The 16,669-nt window shown below is 49.3% G+C and overlaps 1 protein-coding gene and 1 long non-coding RNA gene across 3 annotated transcripts in view; one reads left to right on the plus strand and one right to left on the minus strand.

Annotated features, from left to right (window-relative positions):
* Nucleotides 1-9,525, minus strand: part of AFG3L2 (AFG3 like matrix AAA peptidase subunit 2) — a 56,876-nt gene extending 47,351 nt beyond the window's left edge. The window contains exons 1-5 of one of the 2 annotated variants that reach the window (XM_070050510.1): nt 9,163-9,525; nt 5,289-5,388; nt 4,526-4,603; nt 1,113-1,219; nt 825-977 (exon numbers count right to left, since the gene is read on the minus strand). In XM_070050510.1, the coding sequence (XP_069906611.1) occupies nt 825-977; nt 1,113-1,219; nt 4,526-4,603; nt 5,289-5,388; nt 9,163-9,279 (555 nt within the window). In that variant the 5' untranslated portion in view covers nt 9,280-9,525. Of the gene's footprint in view, nt 1-824; nt 978-1,112; nt 1,222-4,525; nt 4,604-5,288; nt 5,389-9,162 lie in introns of those variants that run through there. The other variant, XM_070050509.1, reaches the window with a different exon arrangement.
* Nucleotides 9,526-10,609: 1,084 nt separating this feature from the next.
* On the plus strand, nt 10,610-16,025 carry LOC138844057 (uncharacterized). Its single transcript, XR_011379446.1, has 2 exons — nt 10,610-10,738; nt 15,801-16,025. It is a non-coding gene; the product is annotated as an uncharacterized lncRNA (long non-coding RNA).
* Nucleotides 16,026-16,669: the final 644 nt, after the last annotated feature.

The raw sequence follows: 16,669 nt of genomic DNA on the forward strand, positions 1-16,669 counted from the left end.
CATGCCATATGGGTGCCAGTTTGATTCCCAGCTGTTCCATTTCTGATCCAGTTCCTTGCTAATGTGTCTGGAAAAGCAGCAGAAGATGGCCCCAGTGCTTAGGCCCTGCATGGGATATCTGGGTGAAGCTCCTGGCATCGGATCAGCCCAGCTCTAGTCATAGTGGCATTTGGGGAATGAACCAGGGAATGGAAAATTTCTCTCTCTCTCTCTGCCTCTCTGTAACTCTGCCTTTCAAATAAATAAAATACATCTTAAAAGAGAGAGAAAAGAAAAACCAGGTGAGATAAAAGGAATCTCGAAAATTTGGAGATGCTGGGTCAAAACAGGTTTTTTAAATGCAGCAATTTTCAGCATTAAAACAATACAGTGTGGCCGGCGCCACGGCTCACTAGGCTAATCCTCCGCTTTGCGGCGCCGGCACACCGGGTTCTAGTCCCGGTCGGGGCGCCGGATTCTGTCCCGGTTGCCCCTCTTCCAGGCCAGCTCTCTGCTGTGGCCAGGGAGTGCAGTGGAGGATGGCCCAAGTGCTTGGGCCCTGCACCCCATGGGAGACCAGGAGAAGCACCTGGCTCATGGCTTCGGATCAGCGCGGTGCGCCGGCCACAGTGGCCACTGGAGGGTGAACCAACGGTAAAGGAAGACCTTTCTCTGTCTCTCTCTCTCACTATCCACTCTGCATGTCAAAACAAACAAACAAAAACCAATACAGTGTGGTAGGCAAGGCTGGCTCTGCCTTGCTGACTGCTTTACTTCCTTCTTGGTCGGCTGGCCCAAGCCCGCCTTCTGAACTACTACAGCCACCAACCCCATAAAATACTTACTACTCCTTTAGAAAGATAGTTATTGACAAAGTCCTTCCAAGTAATTTCTCTCCCCGAGCTCTTGAACAAGAAGTAAAGCATGATTCCACCCCAAAACAGAGCAGTCCAGAGAAAGTACATCCTGAAGTCCTTGTCGTCCCATGGAAAGTCACCCTGGCAAAAAGGAAGACAGTTTCCGTGAAAAACAAAACTGGCCCACAACGATCCACACCATGTGACACAAATCCCTCCCAACCTTTCCGGGGGTCCCCATCGGAACCTCCAAATGAACAAAGTTTAGAATCAGACCTTCTGGAACCTGGACCACCAGTGAGAATCATCTTTCTTGCTGCTTCGCTTTCCACCGCCACCACCGCCTCCTCCAGAAGAGCGTGAGGTAGATGCTGGTTTTGATTCTGTTCACAGAAAAACAGCACACACAGCACGGCAGGTTTTATCTCTCACAATGTTTTCATTATTTAGATGAATAAATGACTTACTAAACGATACATGATAGCAACCTACAAGTTACTAAATAAAGCACTGAGATAGGATGCAAATACAAAACAGTAACATTCAAGGAGATTCCAGATATTCTACCACATTATCTCATGAAATGTGCACAATAACCCAATGGCCTGAGAGGTATGCTATTATACCCATCTCAGAGGAAGAAAGTAGAGCTTAAGTAATTTGTGGGATCACTTGGTGCAGTGGTTTTTTTTTTAAGATTTATTTATTTTTATTTTATTATTTTTTGACAGGCAGAGTTAGTGAGAGAGACAGAGACAGAGAGAAAGGTCTGCCTTTTTCTGTTGGTTCACCCCCCAAAATGGCCGCCACGGCTGGCGCACTGCGCCAATCCAAAGCCAGGAGCCAGGCGCTTCCTCCAGTCTCCCTTGCAGGTGCAGGGCCCAAGGATCTGGGTCATTCTCCACTGCCTTTCCGGGCCACAGCAGAGAGCTGGACTGGAAGAGGAACAACCGGGACAGAATCCAGCGCCCCAACTGGGACTAGAACTCAGGGTGCTGGCGCCACAGGGGGAGATTAGCCAAGTGAGCCATGGAGCCAGCCAACTTGGGGCAGTGTTAATAACAGAGTTGGGCAAGCAAAATCCTGCACCCCTGCTCAATGTTAAAAAGTGAGGACTCCCCTTTCCCACTCCCACAAAGCACTGCTTGTTGTAAACAAAAGTCATGACTGATCATTGGCAAAAAGAAAAAAAAAACCACACAAAATTAGTCTGCAACAATCTAAATTAATCAGTTATGTGCTGAACTGTAGGCGTCCCCAAATCCAGGTGCTAATGCCCTAAGCCTCAGCACTCAGACTATGGCCTTACTTAGAGACAGGATCTCTACAGGAGGAAACCAAGTTAACATGAGGTCATCAGGGTCATAATGGTGTCATTATAAAAAGAGGACATTTAGAAAATACACACACACACACACACACACACACACACACACAGAGCAAGTGATTTGAAGAGACCTGGAGAAAGACAGTGAACTACAAGCCTTGAACAGATTCCCCCTCAGCCCTGAACTGCCTGCTGCTGACCCCTTGCTGCTGGATTTCTAGCCTCCAAGCCTATGAGACACTCAGTCTCCCCAGCCGGTGACATCGTGTAACAGCAGCCTTAGCACACTACTGCATCACAAACACCTTCACTTCTTTCCCCTCTTCTCTCTCTTGAAGATCAACAAATTGCATTTTTTAAAAGATTTTATTTATTTACTTGAGAGGTAGAGTTACAGACAGTGAGAGGGAGAGACAGACAGAAAGGTCTTCCGTCCATTGGTTCACTCCCCAAATGGTCGCAACTGCTGGAGCTGCGCCAATCCGAAGCCAGGAGTCAGGAGCTTCCTCCCAGTCTCCCACGTGGGTCCAGGGGCCCAAGGACTTGAATCATCTTCCACTGCTTTCCCACGCCATAGCAGAGCGCTGGATTGGAAGAGAAGCAGCCGGGCCCAACAAATCGCATTCTAAAGTCTACAACCACCAGCAGCAACCCCTCCAGTGTCAGAATGGGAGGCTGCAGTACCCAGTCATGCTCAGTGCCATGACACTGTGGCTTTACGACATACTCACCACACTGTGCTGAGTTCACAGAGCCCCTGTACCCATCTCAAATGAAGCCAAGTCAGGGTGGGCTATGATATGCATGAACCTCCCCTCTGCCAAGGCCCCCGACTGGGAAACACAGCAACAGCATACCACTCAAGCTGTCTGACAACACTGCAACCTACTGTGGGACACAGCAACACAGATACAAAAGGTACCCAAGCTTGTACACATAAAATGCACATATTCTCACTACTCTGCTCCTAAACCAAGATGCAAGGACTATCTGCTGTGCCCTGAGAAAACTGGCAGCTGCCTGTGTTGCCAACACTGCAGCCCAGAACCCCAGGGACATAACCCATGCTAGTGTTTCTCCCTCCTCTGACCTCCTAGCCTTGCTTTTCCAATCCCTGTATTCTTGGAGCACATTATTTGTCTCTCCAACTAGATGCTAAGCTTATTTAAAAACAAGGAGGACAGGCATACAGTGTAGCGGGTTAAGCCACTGCTTGTTGACACCCAAATCCCATATGGGAGTGCCAGTTCAAATTCTAGCTACTCTGTTTCCAATCCAGTTTCCTGCTAATGCACTTGGGAAGCAGCAGATGATCGCTGAAACACCTGAGTTGCTGCCACCCATATGAGAGACCCAGTTGGGGCTGGCTCCCAGCTTCAGCCCTGGCTGTTGGAGGCATTTAGGGAGTAAACCAGCAGATGGAAGATCTCTTTGTCTCTCCCTGTCACTACGCCTTTCAAATAAATAAATCTTAACCAAACAAACAAGGTTGAATTCTATTTTTTCTCACAACTCCCTAAAAAGGTAAGATGTCAGGTGAATGCCAACATATGCTAAATGTTATCACACTCATGAAATGAAGGCAAAAGCTCAGGGCCCACAGAGCCCCTTCAGCCACTCAGCTCTAAGAAACCCTGTCTGGCAAGTTGGCACTGTGGCGCAGCAGGTTAAAACCCCAACATCCCATCTGGGCCCCGGTTCGAGTCCCAGCTGCTCCACTTCCGATCCAGCTCCCTATTAATGCGCCTGGGAAAGCAGTGGAAGATGGTACAAGTGCTTGGGCCCCTGCACCCATATAGGAGGTCCCGAAGAAGCTCCTGGCCCCTGGCTTCTGATCGGCTCAGCTCCAGCCGTTGCAGCCATTTGGGGAGTAAACCAGTAGATGAAAGATCTCTCTCTGCCTCTCTGTAACTCTGCCTTTCCAATAAGTAAAATAAATCTTAAAAAAAAAAAAAAAAAAAGGCAGAAACCCTGTCTGAAGAGTTTTGGGAATATTAGGTTATCAGAACAATTTCAAAAAATAGTGTATTATACCCCAATATACATTACATAAATGAGATGTATTAGCTAAGACTTTTCTCAATGGCTTAAATTATGTGTCAGACATCTACCAAATATACTGAGTTTGATCAGTCAGTATCTCTAAGGTGATTAGAGATAACTAATTTACTTTAACCTAAAAATGACAGGAAAATACAAACAGAAAATTAAGGTGCAACGAAACACAGGATGTAAATCTTTCATGCACACATAACCTACAGTTTCAGAAGTGATTTACGGTAACTCTTTATTCGGTACAAACAATTACCATCATATGTTAGGGAAAAACAATAAAGCCAAACAAATCTTTGTTAAAAAGTACCTTTTTTCTCTCCCACAGCTTCTTTAGGTTCACTAGCATTTTTTCCATTTTTCCCATTCGGAAAGTATTTTTCAAATCCTGTTAGAAAAGGAAAAAATACACATCCTCAAAATAAAATTCATCAAGGTGTACGTGTGCTCATTTGCTTTTAAACCAGCTGATACATCATCAAACATATAAGCCAGGGGCCAGTGCTGTGGCACAGCGGGTAAAGCCGCTGCCTGCAGTGCAGGCATCTCATATGGGCACCAGTTTGAATCCCAGCTGCTCCACTTCCCATCCAGCTCTCTGCTATGGCCTGGGAAAGCAGTGGAAGATGGCCCAGGTCCTTGGGCCCCTGCACCAGCGTGGGTGGCCCAGAAGAAGCTCCTGGCTTCAGATTGGCACAGCCGGCCGTTACGGCCATCTGGGGAGTGAACCAGTGGACGGATCTTTCTGTCTGTCTCTTCCTCTCACTATCTGTAACTCTACCTCTCAAATAAATAAATAAATCTTAAAAAAAAAAGTACATGAAAGTCTAATGCAGCTTACAACCCTCAAGTATTAAAGAGGAAAGCCTCCTTTGCATGCCAATTTCACTATCTATAAAACGCTTAGTATTTGAGGGTGACATATTTTCATCGCTGTAATCAGAAAGAAGCTGGAGGTGCAGACTGGTTACAGGAGACAGAAGAGTCAACCTGAAACTAAACCCGTGTACCAGCGCAGGAAACCCTGCTGACGACACGTCTCTTCAACATTGCAGCCACACCTGTGTGCTTACCTTTCGGCGGGCGAGAACAAAATCTCTGATAAGCAGCAATCATATCTGTCAAGAGGGAATTTCTGCTGGCTGCCGCCTGAGTTGTAGCATATCGGTAAAACTGCAACACAACAGAAAAATCAAAGCATGAAGGCCATATCAAGATAACAAATGCAAGAGGGCTTTACTTCCTAATACCAGAGTGGGTGGAATGTTTCCCCCTTGCACAGCAGTTTTAACTAGCACAGAACACCACCCCCTCAGGACAGCAAGGGTTATCAGCAGTCTGCCACTCTGTTCCAGCAACAGAGCCAGGAAACAAACATCATTACCCAGAAGACAAGAATACTTCAAAATCGAACATCATTTAAAATTGTGGATCACTGTCACTACAATTACCTGACAGCGGTCACTCTGGCAATGTTTACTTAATCTCCAGTAATATTTAAAAGACAAACTCAGACACAGAAAAACCTGCTGCTTCATGCTGACTCACTGACATGATCTGACACACAGCAAGACATTTACCTGAAATTACAGACCGGTGCTGCCAGTCAACCTAGTTCTAAATTTATGTAAGTTCAACCATAAGAAGTTATGGTCCAACACCACTGATAATTTTTTAGAAAGATTTACTTATTTACTTGAAAGTCAGAGTTAGAGATATCTTCCATCTGCTGCTTCATTCCCCAAAAGGCTGCAATGGCCAGAACTGGGCCAAGTGGAAGCCAGGAGCTTCTTCCAGGTCTCCTACATGAGTGCCCAAGGACTTGGGCCATCCTCTACTGCTTGCCAAGGCACGTTAGCAGGGAGCTGGATCAGAAGTAGAGCAGCCAGGACTCAAACTTGCACCATATGGGACGCAGCACTGCACGTGGTGATTTAACCAGCTGCCACAGTACCAGCTCCAGCCACTGATTTTTTTTTTTTTTTTTTTGACAAGGCAGAGTGGACAGTGAGAGAGAGAGAGAAAGGTCTTCCTTTGCCGTTGGTTCACCCTCCAATGGCCGCCGCGGCTGGCGCGCAGCGGCCGGGGCACCGCGCTGATCCGATGGCAGGAGCCAGGTGCTTCTCCTGGTCTCCCATGCGGGTGCAGGGCCCAAGCACTTGGGCCATCCTCCACTGCACTCCCTGGCCACAGCAGAGAGCTGGCCTGGAAGAGGGGCAACCGGGACAGAATCCGGCACCCCGACCGGGACTAGAACCCGGTGTGCCAGCGCCGCAAGGCGGAGGATTAGCCAAGTGAGCCGCGGCGCCGGCCTGATAATTCTTATACTATCAACATTTGCTAAAAATACCTGATATACTGTCATCTTGGTATCATGGTGATACAAGTTCCATTACAAATATTTTCCTACTTTATACAACATGTTGCAAAAAAGCTGTCTGTAAACACACTAAATAAAGTATAAAACATATTAATAAGCCAAAGGAGCTCCCTATTACATTTTTAGACGTACAATTAAAAACAATCAATAGCAAGGGACACTGAGGGAAAATGTCCAAATCTGACACTTACAAAGTTCAAGTAATCCCAACCTTTTGCCAACTGAACATTTACCACTATTTTTTTGGAGTGGGGACAGGCATTTAAATACAGGTGGGAAGGTTTCATGTGAAGCTCATCTGTAGTAAAATCTTTCACCATTTGCCTCTTTTACGGCCTAAGAAGAAAATCAAAACTTCACAGGACCAAGTAAAACCACTTCACATCCACTAGGGTGGCCATAATCAAAGACAACAAATACTGCTGAGAACTGCAGCCCTTGTACATCGCTGGTGAGAACGTAAAACTGTGCAATCACTGTGGATTTTTCACAACGTTAAATGTAAAGGTACCATATGATCCAGCAATTCCACTCCCACTCAAATTGAAAACATAGATCCTCAAAAAATGTGTGTCAATGTTCAGAGCAGCATTATTTATAGCAACCCCCAAATGTGGACAACTCAAATGTCCTACTGCTGCTGACTGGATAAATAAAATGTGGTACATCCACAAGTGGACTATTCACCCATAAAAAGGGTACTGATGCATAGATAAACCCTGAAAATACACTACGTATATGAAGCTAGACAGGTTATACATTGTCTGATTCCAATTATGTGAAATATTCAGAACAGGGCTAAGCGGATGGTTATAGTGAAACCGAGAGTGGCTACTAAAGGTTATGGGACTTTTTTTTTTTTTTTTGGAGTGATGAAAATGTTTGTTTTGGAATAGGGACTGTGATGGTTTAATAACCTTGCATATAAGTTAAAAACCCCTGGACTGCACATATTACGATGATGGATTTGATGACATGTGAACAAAACTATCAACAGAAGCATGAGCTAATTCACTGGGCGACAGGGCCACGGCAAAGGGAGGCCTTTTGGATGAGATTCCCAACATAAAAATGGCAAACTCACAAGGCAGATCCCTACCTGCCCTTTGTATGTCTGAGTCCAATATTTAGGGGCAAGAGGAAAGGGATCAAAGCAGGACAGGATGAGAAAATGGATGTCATGCAAGGGCAGCTGGGAGTAGGAAACGGATGAGAACTAAGGAATCAACAAAAGACTAGCGAGGGTGCTTCAAGGTAAAAATCGTGAATGCAGTAGTCAGTCCTCCATATTCCGGGACCCCACATCCTGGGACTCAGGGGACTGCACCAGGCACAGACTGAAAATATTCGAGAGGCTGCCACTTGTGATGCTGTCAAGTGCAGTCCCAGCTGCTCTGCTTCTGACCCAGCTCCCTGCTGCAGCACCTGCGAAGGCAGCAGATGAACCAACAGCTTGGGCCCCTGCACCCAAATGGGAGACCTGGATGGAGTTTCAGGCTCCTGGATTAGGCCTGGCCCAGCCCCAAGCAAGTCCTTGGTGCCATTTTGGGAATGAACCAGCAGACAGAAGACCCACCTCTCTCTAATAAATAAATCTTTTAAAAAATAAAATTTGGAGGAAAATATTGCACCTACTGAACACGATTCAAAGTATACGAAAGAATGTGCATAGATTACATGCACTCAATACTGTTTTATATAGGGGATTTGAGCATCCTTGATGGAGCCCATTCCCCACGAACACCATGGGGTCACTGTACTATTACTCCCTCCTTTTAAGTGTCTCGGGCCATTAAGTGGTCAAGCCAACTTCCGATGGCTGACCCCAGGGCCTCAATCATGTTATGCACCGCTAAGGGCTGACAAGCCGCAGCTGTGTCAGCCAACAGCTGACACCCACTAATCAATACACCTTCCCTGAGACAGACGCCTGCCTGGTTCTGTCAACACTAGCATCACACTGCGCCCTGCACAGGGCTTGTTACCACTCAAGAGAAACAGCCTCCTGATGAGGGCAGGCCCTGTTATGTAACCAAATACGTAGTTACCACCCTGTGGAAGTGGCATTTTTGATACTGAGAATTCGTAGTTATTGGTATCTCCTAGGGCCAGTCTCAGAAGGCCAGCAACAGGCCCAATCCACAGCTGGGAAAACAAAGGACGCGGGGCCTTGCTCCAAATCTTCCGACTGCACAAGCCCCGCTGCGACCCTGAAATACACACACACCACACGCGTTCTGTTTTCCAAGGTCATAAAAGCAGGTAAAACACGCCGCGCCGTGACCCACGCAGGTTTCTGTTGCCTGCTGAGGACCAAGACCCGGCTCCACCACAGATGAGCGTTTCCCAGACGGAACCTAACACCCAGGGCCGGCCACACGAGAGCGCCCGCGGCACCACGGACACCGGGCCGGAGGGCCAGGTGCTCGGCTCGGACCCCACCAGGCACGCGGCCTCGTTCCCCAGGGGCCCGGCTGCGGCTCCGGCAGGGCGGTGACCTTGACGCCCGCTCGCGGCCGTAAGCAGGCTACCGGCAGGGCAAAGGGCGCCGGCCGCCCGGGACTCACCCTCCGGAGGCAGGGCCGCTGGCTGAGGCCCAGGCCGGCGCCAGGCACGAGCAGCGGCGGGAGGCCGCGGGGCCAGCAGCCGCCCCGGCCCCACAGCAGCAGGCAGCGGTGCGCCATGGCCGCCTGAGCGGCCCGCAGCGCCCCAGCGCTGCGCAGGCGCGGCGTATGCCGCCCACCGGCGGCCTCGGAAGCGGACTCGGCTCCGGCGAGAGCGGCTGCCGGGGAGCGCAGCCGGCCAAAGGCTCGCGAGGGAGCCCACGCCCCAAACACGCGCGTCTTCTCCCGCCGGCCCCGCCCCGGCGTGCCGACGTCGGCGTCCCCTCCGGGGGCCGGCTGCGACCCCAGGCTGGGCTGAAGGCGGGGCCTAGGGAGAGCAGCGCGGAGGGCGAGCGGAAAGCGTAGCCAAAGAGAGACGGGCTACGAAAGCGTGGGGCGGGGCCAAGAGGCACGCTTTCTAGAGTAGGGAGGGAGCCAATAGGAGGGGCGTGCTGTGGAGTGGGAGTGGGCGTGGGCGTGGCTAGCGTGGGCTAGCATATTGATAGGCCGCCGTGAGGGCAGGGGGCGGGACCTAGGGGGAAAGCGCGGAGGGCGAGTGGGGCGGTGAACATAGAATGGGGCGGGGCTTGAGGTGGGGCCAATGGGGACGAAGAGGCTGGAGGCGGGGCATAGGCAAGAGGGTCGAGCCAGGAGGCGCCAAGGGCTAGTGGCGGAGGTTTTCGGGGCTGCCCCCCTGAGCCGTTCTGTCTCTCAGGACTAGATGCTTTCACCTTTTTAGCATTCATGCTCTCGCCCAGTCACTGGTAAAATATATAATTGCTCGTCTGCCCACTGCCGAGCGTCGTGCCAAGCATCACGAGTCAGTTGGGCTGAACTCTGTAACAGCTCTCCTGGGCCCGACAGGAAGGTCTCAGGGAGTGAGACTGCGGAGTAGAAAGGGAGGACTTTGTAGGAGGATCCTCCGTGAGCTCTGCCAGTGACTGTGTCTGCTGTCGCGGATGGGAGAGGAACAGAAAAGGCGGGCGAGTGAAGAGGCGGCCTCAGAAAGCCGCGGGGGGGGGGGGCATCTGGAAGAACAGACGTGAGGAGGTCAATGACTATCTGACCTGTCCAAATGGCAAGCACCCAGATTTTGACAGCCCGCTCGCTGCTGGCCAGACGTTCTCAGAAACAACCGTCGGCCAGCCCCCGGGAGGGAATTTGGCGGTGCCTTCCAAAATGTCAAAGGCATGGACTCCAAGCCAGTTATCCCATTTATGGACACGTGCAATGGTGACATATAAAATGCTGTGAGCACAAGGTTAACGTGTGTAATGGCAGCATTATTTGCAGTAGCAATGACTGAAAATGACCCAAGTGTCCATCTGTAAGACCTGGTTAAAACTATGAAAAAAGCCACACAGTACAAAACGATGCAGCAATTTTTTAATGAGAAATTTTCTGTTCCCAGATAATATAGAGTAGCAGGGCCTGCAACGACCAAGAAATACAAAAAGCAAAATACCTGAAGTATGGTTTTGAAGACGTCAAACACCAGGCAGTGATGGCCAGCAACCCCGAGAGCCAGGAGACTGCCAAGGTGAGCCCTGGGATAACCTCGCTGTTTCCAGGCGCCCCCACCCACTGCCGGCACACAGGAGTCCAGGCGGAGGCTCCCAGCCTCCTCGAGTTTGAGGCAATGGACACAGGAGTCAGGGCAGGTCCATAATGAGGACAAAACTCCAGTGACCGAGAGTGACTCAGAGGCACTGTGGCACAGCGGGCTAAGCTGATGTCTGCAGTGCCAGCAACCCATATGGGTGCTGGTTCAAGTCCCGCCTGCTCCACTTCCGATCCAGCTCTCTGCTATGGCCTGGGAAAGCAGCAGAGTTCTTGAACTCCTGCTCCATGTGGGCTGGCCCCCAGCTGGCCTGGCACAGCTCAGCCATTGCAGTGATTGTGGGTGTGAACCAGTGCCTTTTTTTCTCTTTTCTCTTTCTCTCTTCCTCTCTTTCTTTTCCCTTTCCTTTCTTTTCTCTTTTTTAAGATTTGCTTATTTATTTGAAAGAGTTACAGAGAGAAAGATCTTCCATCTGATGTTTCATTCCCCATATGACTGCAATGGCCGGGGCTGGACAGGCCAAACTAGGAGCCTGGAGCCCTATCTGGAACTCCCACATCAGTGGCAAAGGCCCAAGCACTTGAACCAACCCCTGCTATCTTCCCAGGCACATTAGCAGGGAGCTGGATTGAAAGTAGAGCAGCTGGAACTTGAGCCAGTGCTCATATGGGATGCTGGCTTTGCAGGAGGTGACTTAACCCACTTTGCCACAACACTGGCCCCAAACAAATCTTTAAAAAAAAAAAAAAACTTATTGGGGCCGGCACTGTGGTGCAGCGGGTTAAAGCCCCAGCCTGCAGAGCCAGCAGCCCATATGGGCGCTGGTTCGAATCCTGGCTGCTCCTTTTCCAATCCAGCTCTCTGCTATGGCCTGCGAAAGCAGTAGAAGATGGCCCAGCTCCTTGGGCCTCTGTATCCGCATGGGAGACCCAGAAGAAGCTCCTGACTCCTGGCTTTGGATCAGTGCAGCTCCGGCCATTGTGGTCATTTGGGGAGTGAAGCAGCGGAATGGAAGATACAGCTCTCTCTCTCTCTCTCTCTCTGCCTCTCCTTCTCTCTGTGTGTAACTCTGACTTTCAAATAAATAAAATAATTTTTAAAAAGACTTGAAAGGCCTCAGAACCAGGGCAACCAGGGTGTTGTTCCTAATCCAAAGGCCTGAAAGCCAGGATGCCACTAGTGAGATCCTGAGTCCCATGGCCAGGGGACCTGGCGTTCTGAGGTCCAAGGACGGGAGAGTGAGGGTGTCCCTGCTGCACAGGAGGGAGACAGAACTTCCCCGTCCCTGCCTTTTTGTTCTGCCTGGCCCCCAGGTGTTTGGATGGTGCCTGCCCATATTGAGGCGAATCCACTCCACTTAGTCCACCACCTCACAAGCCAGTCTGCCCTGGAAATTCCCTCACAAATAATGCCTTACCAGTTCTCTAGATACTGCTTAATCCAGGCAAGTTGACACCTAAAATTAACCATTGCAACCAGTGATTTAAAATAAAATTCGTGGGCTGGCATTATGGTGTAGTGGGTAAAGCCACTGTCTGTGATGCCGGCATCCCATATGTGTGCTGGTCTGGGAGCCAGCTGCCCCACTTCTGATCCAGCCCCCTGTTGATGGCGTAGGAAAGCAGTGAAAGGTGGCCCAAGTGCTTGGCCCTCTGCCACTCACGTGGGTTACCCCAATGAAGCTTCTGGCTCCTGGCTTTGGCCTGGCTCAGCCCTTGCTGTTGTGGTCACTTGACAAATGAACTAGTAGGTGGAATGTCTCTCTCTCTCTCTCTCTCTCTCTCTTTCCAACAAAATAAATAAATAAAATTAAAAATCCTGGGGTAAACTTTTAGCACAGTGGTTAACATGCCCTGATCACATCACAGAGCCCGAGTTCAAGTCCCAGCTCTGCTTCTGGTTCCAGCTTCCTGCTAATGTGCACCCTGGGAGAAAGCAGGTGATGGCTCAACCGCTTGGGTCCCCGTCACTCATGTGGGAGATATAGATGGTGCTCCTGGCTCCTGGCTTTCCCTGGCTGTTGCAGCCATTTGGGAAATGAATCAGCAGATGGAAGATCTGTGTGTGTATGTGTGTGTGTGTTTCCCTCTTTCTCTGTCACTTTGCCTTTCAAATAAATAAATATTTTTTAAAGATTTATTTATTTATTCGAAAGTCAAAGTTATACAGAAGAGAGGCAGAGAGAGAGAGAGGTCTTCCATCCGATGGTTCACTCCCCAACTGGCTGCAACTGCTGGAGCTACGCCAATCTGAAGCCAGGAGCCAGGAGCCTGCTCCAGGTCTCCCACACAGGTGCAGGGGTCAAAGGACTTGGGCCATCTTCTACTGCCTTCCCAGGCCATAGCAGAGAGCTAGATCAGAAGTGGAGCAGCCGGGACTTGAACTGGCGCCCATATGGGATGTTGGTGCTTCAGGCCAGGGCATTAACCCGCTGTACCACAGCGCAGGTCCCAATTAATATTTTTTTTAAAAAAGTATCTTCGGGGCTGTCGCCGTGGCTCACCTGGTTAATCCTCCGCCTGCAGCACCGGCATTCCACATGGGCACCGGATTCTGTCCCTGTTGCTCCTCTTCCAATCTAACTCTCTGCTGTGGCCCAGGAAGGTGGTGGAGGATGGCCCAAGTGCTTGGGCCCTGCACCTGCATGGGAGACCAGGAGGAAGCACCTGGCTCCTGGCTTCAGATCAGCGTAGCGCGCTGGCCATGGCGGCCATTAGGGTAGTGAACCAGTGGAAAAAGGAAGACCTTTCTCTCTCTCTCTCACTGTCTGTAACTCTACCTGTCAAAAAAAAAAAAAAAAAAAAAAAGTATCTTCTCTGACCACAACAGAATGAAGGTGGAAACCAGGAAACCAGTTACAAGAGGAAGACTGGGGCCAGCACTGTGGCACAGCGTGTTAAGCTGCCACTGTAGTGGGCTTCTTGGACAGAGAGACAGGACACCGAGGCTCTGAGCAGGAAGCAGTTTTATTCATGTTGGCATGAGGCCCAGTGGATTGACATCCCAAAGACTGAGCCGGGAACAAAGTCCAGCGTTACCCTGTCTACAATCTTGGTTTCTTTGTCTCCCTTAAGTGATTACATATGTTCAGATTGGGTACTTTAAGGCTATAGGGTTGCACATGCATGCATACACAGTTACTGGTTAGTTGCTCTTTCTTTGTTCTGGGAGGTTGTTAACTGTCCCTTTTATCCAAGAGGACCCTTGACTTTCCCTTTGAAAGCCATACCTCACCACTTGCAGCACCAGCATCCCATATAAGTGCCGATTGGCATCCCAGTCCCAGCTGCTCCCCTTCCAATCCAGCTCCCTGCCAATGCACCTGAGAAAGCAGCTAATGATGGCCCGCATGCTTGGGCCCCTGCTGTTTTGTGATTTACTGTGGCCATTTGGGAAGTGAATCCATAGATGGAAGATCTCTTTCTCTCTGTTCCTCCTTTTCTCTCTTTTTTAAAAGATTTATTTTTTTGAAAGGCAGAGCGACACAGAGGCAGAGAGAGAGAGGTCTTCCATCCGCTGGTTCACTCCCCAAACAGCTGTAATGGCCAGAGCTGGACGGATCCAAAGCTGGGAGCCAGGAACCAGGAGCCAGGAGCTTCTTCTGGGTCTCCAACGTGGGTGCAGGTGCTCAAGCACTGGGCCATCTTCTATTGCTTTCCCAGGCACATTAGCAGGGAGCTGGATCAGAAGTGGAGCAGCCGGAACTTGAACCGGCACCTAAATGGGATGCCAGCATTGCAGGCAGTGGCTTTTCCTGCTACACCACAGCACCGGCCCCTAAAATAAATGTTTAAAAAGAAAAAAAAAAGATATCATGTCAATAACATAATTTTTTTTTTGACAGGCAGAGTTAGTGAGAGAAAGAGAGAGACAGAGAGAAAGGTCTTCCTTCCATTGGTTTACCCCCCCAAATGGCTGCTACAGCCGGCGCACTGCGCCAATCCGAAGCCAGGAGCTAGGTGCTTTCTCCTGGTCTCCCATGTGGGTGCAGGGCCCAAGCACTTAGGCCATCCTCCACTGCCTTCCCAGGCCACAGCAGAGAGCTGGACTAGAAGAGGAGCAGCCGGGACAGAATCTGGCGCCCCAACCGGGACTAGAACCCGGGGTGCCAGCGCCACAGGCGGAGGATTAGCCTAGTGAGCCGCGGCACTGGCCAATAACATAAATTTCTTATGGAACTAGAAAAAGGATCAAACTCAACCTGAATCTAGGAGAAGGAAGAAAATGGTACACTGCCATTCAAAAATAAAGATGAACATAAAGATAAATAAAATAGAAGACAGGAGAAACAAATCTTGGTTCATTGGGGTGGGCATCTGTCAGTCAAACAATGAGTTCCACCTCACCCAAATTAGAATGCCTATCATCCAAAAATCAAAAAATAAATACTAGTGAGGATGTGGGGGCAAAGATACCCTAGGGGTCGGCACTGTGGCGTAGCAGGTAAAGCCACTGCCTACAGTACAGGCATCCCATATGGGCACCGGTTTGAGTCCTGGATGCACTTCCAATCCGGCTCTCTGCTAGGGCCTGGGAAAGCAGTAGAGGATGGCCCACAGTCCTTGGGCCCCTGCACCCGTATGGGATGGAAGAAGCTCCTGGCTCTGGCTTCAGAGCAGCACAGCTCTGGCTGTTGTGGCCAACTGGGGAGTGAACCAGTGAATGACGGAAGATCTTTCTCTTTCTCCTGCCTCTCCTTCTCTTCTCTGTGTAAATCTGGCTTTCAAATAAATAAGTAAATAATCTTAAAAAAAAAAAAAAAGAAAAGATACCCTAATCCTGAATCCACTGTTGGTGGGAATGTAAACTGGTGCAGCCATTGTAGAAGACAGTATAGAGATTCCTCAGAAACCTAGGAATAGACCTACCACACGATTCAGCCACCCCACTCCTGGGAATTTAGCCAAAGGAAATGAAATCAGCATATGAAAGTTATCTGTGGGGCCAGAGCTGTGTCATAGTGGTTAAAGCCACCACCTGCAGTGCTGGCATCCCATATGAGGGCACAGGTTTGAGTCCTGCCTCTCTACTTACAATCCAGCTCCCTGGTATGCCTGGGAAAGCAGTGGAAGATGGCTGAAGTCCTTGGGCCCCTGCACCAATGTGGGAAGACTGGAGGAAACTCCTGGCTTTGGATCAGCACAGCTCCGGCCGTTGTGGCCAACTGGGGAGTGAACCAGAGGATGGAAGACCTTTCTCTCTCTGCCTCTCCTTATCTCTCTGTGTAACTCTGACTTTCAAATAAATAAATAAATCTTAAAAGAAAGTTATCTGTACCTCCATTTATAGCAGCTCAACTCACAATAGCTATGATATATTCATCAGCTGATAACAGAATAAATAAATTGTGGTATATATACTCTATGGAATACTACTCAGCCATTAAAAAATTGAGATATTGCCTTTTGCAACAAAATGGAGGACATTATGCTTAGTGGAATAAGCCAGTCCCCAAAAGACAAACACTGTATGTTCCCCCTGATTTGTGGTAACTAATAAACACGATACAGAAAAAGTAAGGTATTTGAGTGAAATTAGCATTTTGAGATTTGATTATTGTTTCTAGCCCTTGCCTACACTCTTGAGGAACAGTAGTCCTTCTTAAGTTTTCCTACTTACTACTTGTTGAATTCTTTATTTGGTGGAGGGTTAAACTTGTGATTATAAAGCAAATTGAATGTATGTCATTGTAAAAATTAAAAGAAAAATGAGAAAGGAAGGAGGAGGGAGAATGGGAGTGAGGAAGGGAGGGTATGGTGGGAAGTTTCATTATGCTCCTAAAATTGCATATAGATAGATAGACAGACAGACAGATGGGTGCTGGTTAAGACTCCCACATCCCGTATCCAAGTGTCTGGGTGGCTCCAGATTCCTGCCAATGCAGACCCTGGGAGGCAGTGGTAACGGCTC

Source organism: Oryctolagus cuniculus, chromosome 10, assembly GCF_964237555.1.
Source record: "Oryctolagus cuniculus chromosome 10, mOryCun1.1, whole genome shotgun sequence".
NCBI classification, from domain to species: Eukaryota; Metazoa; Chordata; class Mammalia; order Lagomorpha; family Leporidae; genus Oryctolagus; species Oryctolagus cuniculus.